The 12,629-nt window shown below is 36.1% G+C and overlaps 1 protein-coding gene across 1 annotated transcript in view; it reads right to left on the bottom strand.

Moving 5' to 3' along the window:
- Positions 1-12,629, bottom strand: part of col16a1 (collagen, type XVI, alpha 1) — a gene marked incomplete in the record, with an annotated part of 59,772 nt that overhangs the window by 28,896 nt on the left and 18,247 nt on the right. Inside the window, 4 exon segments of the mRNA XM_037693658.1 lie at positions 336-380; positions 537-569; positions 817-867; positions 4,992-5,017. Of these exon segments, the coding sequence (XP_037549586.1) occupies positions 336-380; positions 537-569; positions 817-867; positions 4,992-5,017 (155 nt within the window).

Here is a 12,629-nt window from a genome sequence, read left to right as displayed (position 1 = left end):
ATATATACATATATATATACATATACATATATATATATAGCTTTAATTGATTATCCAGGTTTCATAACTAAAAAATGCTTCATTAAAATAATGCCAAGTGCCTACACTGAGTCTATTTCTGTCAAACACGTTAATGCATGACTATAACTCACTACTGGTAAACACACTAAACACATAAAGAACACTACTATTCTCACTGTATAATCACCAGTGGGTATGCAAGCTTGAAAATAGGGTTTTGCATTTCAATCAAACTTAAAAGCTACGAGGGGTTAGCCAAGTTGGAAGGCACTATGGCTTTCTGCAGTAACCTGCTGCAGAACTCTGGCACTCACCGACTCGCCTTTCTCTCCTTTCTGGCCTTTGGGTCCTTCTGTGCACTGAGGTTAGAGACAGTTGGTTGGCACATGTTATCACACACCATTCTTAGTACAAAAGTCAGACTTACTGTGCTGCATGCAGAGCAACAAAAATACATTGTTCTGCAAGATAATTCACATGGCATGAGACTAGGGCACAACAAAAATGTTACTTACTGGTCCTGAACTGGAGCCAGAACAGCCATCACCCTGAGAGAGACAGAAACGTGAATAGTTGCTTTTAAGTGTGGCATAAATTGCAAAAGGCATAATGATGCATAGCTATATGATTATTTGGTGTGAATCCAGCATCATGATCAATTTCAGCAGCATCAAAGTATAAAATGATAGTGCTGGGCCTGTTAATACATGTGTTGACATTGTAAATCCCATTATATTCATGTTTTTTATTGCATCTGGGTCTTTGACTGCTTTGTAGGCATTTCTTTACACTTACCCGGTCACCTTTTTCTCCTTTCAACCCAGCTGTTCCACCAAAGTTTACAACCTGCAACACACACACAGCGTATAGTTTTACACTTTATGGTTTAATACCGCTAACTCAGTCTACAGGAAATAAATGCATTAAAGATCAACGATCCTTACATTTTCCTCCCTACTCAGGAGTAAACAACCAGCACACCACAGACAAACACAAATAATAAATAAATTAGCAGCAAATGTTTATTTATCAGCTGAAGGAGTTGGTGACTATCATTAACGTCCTTGTAGTTCTTGCTTTCACCTGGCAGTGGCACTCTTGCACAAAAACGAAACCTTCGCTGGCTGTGCTCCTGCTATGCAGCTACAAAGAATGGGTTGTATCCAACCGCACACTAACATACACGCACATGCACACATAGGCCATTGTAGCAGATCAATAGGAATGTGTGATTCCCGCAGCACAGGATTGAGGAAACCAGCTGCTCCTACATGAGGGCACAGACATGCATGCAGTCATATGCACGTACCAAATAGGGACGGCAGTAATAAATAACTGAAGTCTTTTCAGTGGAAGTGGGTAATTAAAGCTGAATTACCGCAGTCTGTGTTTGTGGGAGTGTTGCTTTCACACACCAGAAAGTTTGCAATATGCTGAAGCTGTGGCTCTGAGCTTGCTGAGACGATGCAAGAGAGCTTGTAACAGCACAAAGACAATGTGTAATTCTGCCTCTTCTCTTTTTATTCACACCCTTGCTCTTATGATCTGCAAATCTACCAATGGATGCATCAACCAGCTGCAGTGGCGAGTCACTTTTTCCATGTTCTTATATGTGACTGTCGGCTTGTTCATCGACAGAAACGTGTAATTAGAGTAAAACTCCACAAGCGACAATTATTCTATTTCTCTTCTTCAGTTTTACTCCAAAAAGGAAATAAATCTCATGACTTTATCAGCTCAATGTGCTGCCTCATCTTGTTGATTATGAATTATTTAATAAAATGCAAACAAAAACATGCGTCTCATATAGGATTTGGCATTTACATTTATACTTTAAGCCCCAGTTTATTGTTTCCATGGCAAATATCATGGATCACTAACTACAGGCTAGAGATTACGTTTTGCAATAACTATAATCCCTTTATAGCATATTAAATCTCTATACTGCACATAAACGTGACCTTTTTGGAATTCACAGACACTCATTTTGTGCCGTTTTAGTTCTGAATATAACATAAAGACTACATGCAACATATTCATGTATCTTTGCACAAAATTGACTTTTATGTCATACTTTGTTTTTACATGTTATGGTGGTATGTAACACTATGACAAAAGCAAAAGTTTTTTTTTTTTAATTAAAACATTTTTTTTTCCCATCATGTTCAGAGGCTGTCAAATAATCAGGTTTCAAACACTGATAATCCTGTCAAGTCTGACATAAAGCCCTCATGTTTTAGGAGGTGTGGTAGCTGCTTGACAGCTGCTAATATCACATTTACCAGACAAAGACCAATATAATGCCTCAGTAAATGAGAAATAATAATAATAAACATATTTCTAAAAAAAAAATAATAATAATAACTTTCTTGAATTTCCATTTTTTTCTATGAAAGCATTTTTTTTTTGTGATTGTCACCTAAAATTATTATATTTTGTCTTGATTGAACTGAATGGAGCATATCATTTGACTATTTTTTTATTTTTATTTTTTATACGAATAAAGCAGAATCAGGAATGCCAACAGGTGGTATCAAACCAAACAGCTTTAAGAGATTACTGCAAGTTTAAAATAAATGTTAGTCTCACTATGCATCAGTAAAAAGACCCTAATGCACTTGTTTGCTTTCATATTGCCAGGTGAACATTGTGACTGCACAATTCTCAATCAATGGTCAGTGCTAGGTCATATATGCATGGGACATTCATCAACTGATTTGTTCAGCTAATCAAAGTACTGTATGTTTATGGATCAGTCATGTTTCCCTACACATGACATAGGACTCCATGATGAGCTAAGAAAGTACCTACTCTGAAGCAGAAGCTATAGTAGGCCTCAAATGGTTTTAGGAACTCCTTTCCCCAGAATGTGTATAAAAAAGGAGGGCAAAAAAAATCAGATATTGATTTAATCATGTCTCATGACACTTTTTTGAAGAAGATTTAGTTATTTTATTGGGTATTTATCAATTATCTACAAGTATGGATTTTTAGCTGCTGTTAGCTAATTGTTAATGTTTATTGCTAAAAACATAAAAAGCTCAGCCAAGCAGCCATACACATTGTTATGTGTAATCATTGCTACAACTGAAAACATTAACATAAAATGCTGTTGGTTCACCTGCTAGTAAGAACAGAGGACACAGTACATTAAATGTCTGATACTTTAAGACTTTTAAAGTATTAATATTAATAGAGACTTTAACTTTTACCAAAGTAATTTTATGGTAAGATACTTGAACTTTTACTAAAGTATCACTTTGAAGTACTTTATACAACACTGGAGGGCACTAACAGAGTACTTTGCTCTCAGACTGCAGGTTTACTTGTGGTTCATAGAGTTTCCAAAGGCAGAATGGGAGGAAGATCTTCTAGTGATAATGCTCCTCTCGTGTGGAACCAACTTCCAGTTTCTGTCCGTGAGGCTGACACATTTTCCAGTTTTAAGATTAGGCTCAAGCCTTTCATTTTTGAAAAATCATATAGTTAGGGTTGACTTGGTTTCCTGAGTTCCCCTTAGTTATGCTGCTATAGACTTACTGGAGGACAACTGACCACATTTACTCACTCTGCTGCTGTCTTTCCTTTCTATCTTTTTTTCTCAATTTCTCTCTCTCTTGATTTCTTGATTTCTTTCTTTCTTTCATTCTTTCTTTCTCTCTTTCTCAACTCAACTCAATCTGCTGGCTTCCTTAGATAGAGAACTTTTACTAATTGGCTATTTCTGTATGTAAATGTTTCTGTTCAGTGCCCTGAGACAACTTCTGTTCTGACTTGGCGCTATATAAGTACTTCACTTTTATATATCAGCTTCCAAGGCTTAAAAAACTAGGAGAAAATGGTGTTTTCAATCACTGCTAAACATGATGTTCTTTAGATGTTGTCAAGTTTCTGCTTCATTTTTGACTGCATAATGATATGGTAAAGAGATAAGAATATTCTGAGCTTGCATCACTGGAGTTGCCTTTGGTGTCAGTGATTTTCTACAGATTGATGAAACTGAGCCTTTTGACTCACTTCATCAAGAAGCACTGATGTAGACGGAACAGTATAGAAACATAACTGATGAAGCATAGCATGGAAACTGATGAAAACTGGCTTCTGGCTGAGCTTTGGGATTAAAACGTTGAAACCCCAAACCACTACAGACATTTATTAAAAATAATCATGTTAATTCAAATGTTTTTGTGCTGTATTTGTTGCTTTTGTTGAAGCACTGCACAACATTTCCCTTTATTATCCTTGGAATTCTATAGGCAGCACATTAGCTTATGCCTAAAAGAATAGCTTGAGTAATTTAACCAAATTAAATTGACTTTTGTTTCTTTGTGATTTTGTGCCTCCAGTGGCGGTGTGAGTCGTGTGCTCCAACCCAAGTAATAACCTACATTGCGGAAGTCAGGAGAGTCAGTCAGATAGATTAGTAAGCACACACAGGAGCAACATAATGAAGCGTCTGGAGTTTTGTATTCTATTTGTGAACAGAACATGCCTATTGTAGGTGAATGATAAAATTAATAGGCAGTAGCAACTCCCCAACTGAGACCTTGTACATAATGAGGCGTAAATCAGTTCTCAGCCAGCCAGCCAGTGTTTGAGAAAGGCAGGAGGAAGCAAAGACAAATGCACACACAACAAAGTTAGCCTACATGTTCTCCTCGTGTTGAAATTTCAACAGTCATTGCAAGTCTCTTGGTAATCGTGGTTCCTGCACTGGGTTGGGGGATGTGTATGTTCAGGATTGCCACTATTTAAAGACACGCCTCAGTCCAGCTAATGTGCTTGTCATTTTCTGGACTGTAAAGGGAAAATGGAGCACAAGTGAGGGACATGTGCATTTGAATTTTTGAACCAAGGACTTCTTTAAGTTGAGTTAGTTGTCCCACAAGACTCGTTAAAAAAAGCAAATAATGTCAAATCATGTGTGTGTGTGTGTGTGTGTGTGTGTGGATGTGAATCATGAGACTTACTTTTTCTGCAAGACCCTTGGATGCAACATAATCCTGTTGGGAAAAATAAAAATATAATAAATAAATCAACACTGTATATTTATATTGACTTTATGCATATACAGTACAATGTGACTTCATTTATTTATTTATTTATTTGTTATAGGGAAGCTGTTGTTCTCTTACTGCATGTACAGTTCTTTTTTTTGTTTTTTTATATTGTATATATTACAGTTTATTGCATCAGATAAACAACGATAAAAGATGAAATGGGGGCCATTTGGTTGCATACATGGGTCATTAGCAGTCATTCTTTACCAGAAAATAAGGAAGAAAGAGGCTGGACAGAGAGAAGATGAGATGTACTGTAGCCCATGAGCCCTGAGGTATGTATATATAAAGAGAAGAAACGTGATGTGCACAGAATAACAAACTTGGATTGGGAAAAAAAAAAAAAAAAAAAAAAAAAAGAAGAATATAAGTCAACAAGAAGTTAAAGGAAGGACTGGATGGATAAGTGAAAGCAATTGGTCCTATAAGTAAAACAATAAAATAAAAGCAGAAGAAAAATAAGAGTTGTAAAAGTTATTTTACAGGTACTGCTGAACTTCATCATAAAAGGCAAGTAGTCAAACACAGAGGCTTTGCAAAAAAAAAAAATAAAAAAAAAATGACAAAGTAGACTTTGGGTCTTTTGAAGCCTACAAGACCTTTCTGCTGGGAACTGGGCTGAAATCAAGAAAGGGGGAAAAAGAGGCTTACAGTGCTGCAAGATAAGAAACAGTGAGGGTGAGATTTGTCATATCTCAGGAAGGCAGTAACTGCTGTGACCCCCACACACAGACAAGCAATCTGCACATAACCCTGTACCAAACCCTTATTTGATACTAGCTCCAAAGAAAGGTTGTTTGACATCACCAGAAGATGGGGTTCAGTGCTGTGGGTCAGAGCAGTCAATTATGCCTCTTGTATCTCACTGCCCTGCTGGTGAGGCAACTGTTACAAGCTGCTACAGAAAAAAAAAAAAAAAAAAGTATTCAAGCCAACAGAACTTTATAGTAAATCCCCATGAAGACTAGAAATTTCCGAAGATGGCAAATGTTAGACTTGGATGTTTCTGTTTTTTTTTTATTTTTTTTATTTTTTTATTATTCTTTTCTTATCCAACTCAGCAACTGCAAGCTACATGTTTGTATAATCACAATAGTAAAAAAAAAAAAAAAAAAGTGTATCAGTGACTCATCTCTTTTCAATTTTCAAGTAAACAAGTATACATATTAAAATTACAATGTTCCTATTTTTCTAAATCTAATACCCACAGTGCAACAAAAAGCCAGTTTTATGATTTACTGTTGAGCCTCAAAAGGTCTCATGCCAAACAGCCTGAACTAGTGAGTAGCTAGACATGTACAAAATCATTTGTAAACTCATAGCTAATCCATTTTAGGAAACCTAAAAAAAGGAATACACATCCACAGACGTTTGAAGCTTAAATATACTGTATTTGACCCACAGTTAACCCTGTGTTTTTTGTAGACAAAGTACACAGCATTACATGCATTCAGAGTTTAATGTGCCTTCACTTAGAAGGGCTTTATTTAATCAGTGGAAGCTATTGTTTGGTTCCATAACATCTGGCCTGCACACTAGAATTTAGCATTTCAAGGCCCATTTACTGTTTAAGAAAACTGATTTACAGAAGAAAATATAAAGATCTTGGGTTCACTTGTACATACAGTACATGCAATAGAAAATGTCAGGAGAGCAAATGGGAGAGAAAAAAGATGGCTAATGGAAGGAAAAAAATGCAGATGAAAGATAAGTGCATTGTCATATCTACCGTAGTATAAAAAGCGCTTTGTGTTGTCGCGATTGAATGTTTCTATGCAATGATGAAATCTGTGCTCTGCATTTAACCCATGACATGTGAGATACACCCAGGTGGAGCAGCAGCTATGTTAGCACTCCAGGAGAAGTTAGGGATCCAATGTCTTGCACAAGTACACCACGACATGTAAGCATGGCAAGGAGTTGAACCTGCAACTTTCTCGTCCCAAGTCAGCTGTCCTACCTCTACACCACATTGGCCCCAAAAATACATACCAACAGACATATTGTGGGAAGGTTAGAAGGCTAAAAGCATATTCATGATCATCTCAAAAATCTCCCACATTCAGAGTGATTTGTCTGTTTTGTCAGTGTTATTTATATACTTTGTTTTTGAGAAAATATCTAAATGAGAAGAAAACAATTGTTGTAATGTCACACTGCTGAAAACATAGCATATATATCTATATTTTCTGCTTTCTTTCTTACCTCTTAGCAAAGGCGGACTACGATGGGTAAAAACAATACAGGAAAAACAAACAAACAGAAAGTGATGTGAAGTGGAGTACTTAAAGACAGTAGGTATACATTCTGCAATCTGATGTGTTAAGGATTCTGAGTCTCAGCAAGTTAGTTAACTTGGTAGACTTAGCTTTTTCTTAGTTTACACATATTCCAAGATATCCCAAAATGGCCAGATTTGTGGGCATTGCACTGGTCTTTGCTTATGGGCCCCCTCTGAGGTCGACCCCAACATGCTGGCAAGTTCCAGAAGCCGCAGGTGACCTGTGATTCTCACAAATTGCTTCCATCTTATGGTTTAGCTTGTAAATCAGCTGATTTTAAAGTACTTGAAGCATGAACCTAACCTTCACACAGACTCTGTAGTTTTGCCATGGCCAAAACTGCTGCTGCGGTCTTCTTTAATAACCAATAACATAGGAATCTGCAGATGCCAAAAAGCAGAAACTCTGTCCTCCTGAGACAATATGGAAAGGCACATCAGCTCTCAAACTCCCCACAGATCCATAATGTATCCTGCCACATGCGTCTCAGCGGGGCATGAGGGCTCTCCAGGACCCAGTCGCTTTGTTGAAATGATTTTATTGATTGCACTGAAAGTCCAGCTGACCAGATCCATGACAGTAGTTTTAGTTTCGGAAGATGTGTAAAATAGGAGCTCCGATACACAGACAGAGAGCAAAAAAAAAAAAGGCAGGAGGACAGAGTAGGAGGAGGTGGACAAAGCAGTTTTTTTGCAGTTTGTTGCTTCAGTGTTTTTAAATTATTTTGTCTTATGTTTCTTTGGTAAACTGAAGTATAATTGAAATCATAATATTTTATAGACTTTTTTTTTTTTTATAATAGCTGCATTAAGTTTGTGCGAATGTCAATTATTGCAGTGTAGGCCATTCTTTTTCACAACTTATGTAACTTGCCCTGGCATGATGTGAATAAATCCTGACTGATGGCAGCCAAATGTGACTTCCACCTTTTCTTTTCTGCTTCCTGAGTGCTCCATGAACTAATTAGTTATCACTTTTACCTCATGGCACAGTGCTCCAACATGCTGAAAAAGGCATTGCTTATCCCCACACATTTTAGATGATTTGGGAGATGTTTATGTTGGAGGATGTATTTTTATTTATTTTACTTTTTAATAACTGAAGTGTTTTTAGTCAAAATGTCAATGAGAGCCCTCCTGGTAGTCTCAGGATGTTTTGTTTTAGAAAGGACTGATGTTAGACCTCACATATTCTATCTGGACTTTATTATTATTATTATTATTATTATTATTATTATTATTATTATTATTATTATTATTATTATTATTATTATCAGATTCCCTAAACTGGAATAAGGATTCATCGCAAGAAAAATAAACAACAACAACAACAACAAAAAACAATATTAGATCTAGGCAGTCCAACACCTGTCCATTTTCAAAATAGCAATCCGTTTTTCTCAACGTTTTATTTTTAATTTTTATTATTTCATCTTGTAAATAAGTGGCTGCTTCTCTTGACACCAGGCCATCCTCCCAAATGTTTGCCTTACTGTGCGAGCAGATGCACTCACACCAGCCTGCTGCCATTCCTGATCCATTTTAGCTCTGATATTGCCAGATTCTGCAATATTATCAGGCATCCAGCCTGCTATTATAACTCAATCAATCAGCATGACAGTGATCTGCAGCCTGTGCTAACGAGAAGATCACTGTAATGATATCAAGAAGGTCAGCAGGTCCGTTTACTGCAGGGTTGATTTTCTTTTTTAAATTATGTTTATTGTCTTGTAGGAAAAGAAAAAAAAGAAGCAACTTTGCAACTAAATGTAATTAACCTGAACACATTTCAGAACAGTCTGAAACGTACACACATTTGCCATCAAAATAATTTGGTCACATAATATTTGGTGTCACTCTCTGAACTTTTGACCAAGGGTCTGCATTTGTATTTATTTCTCTGTATTTTTTGAAAGTACTATTGTTTTAATGTAGCCTTGATTTACTTTGGAAGTGTGTGTAGTTTGACAAACCACAATTAGCTCAACAAAACAATTGGGACATGATGCTTCCCAAACAAAATGCCATCATTTTTAAATAACAAACTTTTAAAATTACATAGATAATCATACAAACACAACATCTTATGTTTCTTCCCCTACTGCCATGGTTCCTGTCATCATGTTCTGTTTTCCCTGCTCATGTCTTAAGCTCCATGCCCACTCTCATACTCTGCCAGATTATCAAACTCACTCAGATAGTAGATGTCCAGCGATCACGTCATAGCCTTGTTTGTCTACCTTGTTTTGACCTGCCTGCCTCTTGGATTCCTCGCCTTGCCTGCTCTTCGTCTGCTTTGGATTTACCTCTCTGACTACGGTAACAATTCTGCTTTCTACTATCACGACCACGCCTCACAGAGATTTCGTATTGGCTTTGGATTTGGATTTCTGACCTACTGTGCCAGACCCCTGCTTGTTCAACTGAATCTTGTTTTTGGACACCCCCTCAAACTACACTCTGCACAATCCTGCTTCTCTGCTGCTGTTCACTCACTGTAAGTGACGTCATCGTCTCCAACTCCCTGAAGGAGCCCCTCTCTCACCTGACTGTGAAGGCTAGTAATCATTAGAACCTTAACAGTAAAACCCAGATAACTAATCCCCCTGTCTCTACATATTGGACCCATCCTTTGACCCAGACCTCCATCAGCAGCAATATACTGATAAATATTTTAAACCATTCCTGATGTATGTTTGCACCAATATGTTTGCAAATTAAGTTGAAGTTGTTGAGTAGTTTTAAGTAAGCTTACTCTAGAAATTCACTTTATTTTTGGCTTCACTCAGACTCTTGAAGAGTCTTTTTTTTTTTTCCAAATTGAAGAAGTAAAAATAACTATCTACGAGAGATATGATATTGATTCCTCATATTGATATCAATAAATACATTTCAAAATCCACTATCTTCTTAAGAAAATATCCATTTTCTTTCTCTTCTCTATATTTGACAGATACATATTTCTCACTTGGATCACCATTTTAAATGTACAGACCTTAAAGACAGAAATATTCTAATGTGCAATAAGAGATAGATAATGCAAGAGACAGTGAGTGATGAGATAGAAAGAAAGACACATGAGGTGTTTGTATCTAGCTGGAAGCATCAATGGGATTGATTGTTACGTCCTGGAGTCTGCCAGAGCTCAGAGCTCTGCGTTAACACCAAAGAGTACAAACACAAGCTCCAATGAATAAATAACTGAATTTAGATCCCCTTATGTGAATGATGAAACAAGACAGAACTCAAGCAAATATGTTACACGGAATGATTTTTTGCATCATTGTTGAAGCAATCATCAAAACAAACAACATATAATCCTCCAAAGAGATAAGACCTAAAAGCAGACTATATAAAATATGATTTTTTTTTAAATGATTTAGTTTCAAGAGTGAATAGTATCTGACAAACAGGCCAGAGCCAGCGACCCAGCAGGAGAATGTGACAGCTCTGTCTTTGTTTCTGCTTGTCCGTTGCCTGTCCCTCGTGGGGGAGTGGATGTTTGAAGACGAGACAGTAAGAAGCATTTGTTATTTTATGTATTTACTTTTTTTAAAGCAACAGATTTTTGGTAAAATTCATGTAAATGACTTTATTCCTTTTCAGTAATTTTAAACCGAGTCAAAAAAGGTTTGATATTTTTTCAAACAAATCCGTGTATCAGTTTAAAACCCTATTTAAAAAAAAAATGTTTTATGTGCACTGTGTTGCATCACCTCCATTGAACATCTCTATAAGTGTTTTGTAAACCAGACATCCAGCTGTGAAGGTTCTGAACGCAAAATGTTTCCCATTGTTGCTTTGCAAAATCTAACATGCATTTACTGTTTCAGCTCCCCATTTTCTTTTTAGAATAGAGCAGCTGTTTTCAGTGGGTGATGGGTCATTACTGCAGACAGGCCATCTTAGTGCACGTCACACAGCATTTCTTTGACTGTTTGTGTCTTCACAGCTGGGCTGTCCATGTTTTATGCATTATTGCGGCCCCGTCATGGTAGATGGTTGTTTTATTTAAATAGTGCTGTGATAACAAACATAACAATCCTTATTTTCTTCAGCTTTATAGTGTTATCCCTTGTATGTGGGTAAAGATCCTCAGCTCTTGGTCATCTGCTCTTCTTTAAATATAAACAAGAAAATGTTAGCATAAAACACCAGTGTTGCTTCACTTTACTGGCTTCATACTCATTACTCATATTATATTATGGTATTAGAGGATTAGCACTGCAATGGGTATCTAGTTATTTGAATAATAGGAGAAAATGTGTACAGGTAAACAATGTAAGATCAGAATTTTGTGTCAATGGATGTGGAGTTACTCAGGGCTCTGTGTTGGGACAAAAGTTGTTTATTTTCTATGTGAATGATCTGTTTGATGTGTCAGGTATTTTGAAGTGTGTTTTGATGATACCAGCAGATGATACCACTTTTTTTTTTTGTTCGGGTAAAAATATTGAACTGATGTTAGAGATGATACAGGCAGAATTTGTAAAAATTTGAACCTGGTTCCAACGTAATAAATTATTGTTCAATTTGGAAAAAAAACAACTACATGATATTTAGTAATAGAAAGAGAATTATTGAAGTCCCATTTAAAATTGACAGTAATGAAATTCATAGAGTTGATGAAATAAAATTTATGGGTGTCGTTATTGATGAAAAGCTGACATGGAAATATCATGTAAATGACTTAAGAATAAAACGTGTTAAATCAATTGCATTACTGTATAAAGTAAAATAGTTTTTGAATGACAAAGCTTTGTATATATTGTAAAATGTAATGACAGTTCCATACTTAATATATTGTATTGACGTTTAGGGAAAAGCATGCAAAACAATTACAAACCCTATTTTCATTTTACAAAAAAAGAGCTATAAGAATTATTAGTAGGAAGTGCTACGGTCGCCCAGCAATATATATTATTTCTTCAGTTGAAATTATTAAAAAGCAACCAAAAAAAAAAAAAAAAACAGGATTTGGTTGAATATATTATTTTACAAGTCATGTATAAAACTAATAAATAAATATTACCCCCAGTCAGTTAAATTTGTTTAAAAAAGAGAGTCATTATAAGCTTAAAGGAATGGAAATGTTTGTCCATTTAGAACTAGTCTGAAGGAGCTGCGTTGTAATTCAGGGAACAGGATTGTGGAATTGCCTTGATATCACCATAAAAATGTATAAAACAATTTATATGTTTAAAAAGTTGATTAAGTTAAAGTTGTTGGGAAGGTATGGTGCCAGGTGAAGGATGCCTGATGTTTTT

This window comes from Nematolebias whitei, chromosome 19 (genome assembly GCF_014905685.2).
Source record: "Nematolebias whitei isolate Nwh7 chromosome 19, NemWhi1, whole genome shotgun sequence".
Classification (NCBI taxonomy): domain Eukaryota; kingdom Metazoa; phylum Chordata; class Actinopteri; order Cyprinodontiformes; family Rivulidae; genus Nematolebias; species Nematolebias whitei.
Note: the sequence above shows the minus strand (reverse complement) of the source record. Positions and strands in the feature narration are given on the sequence as shown.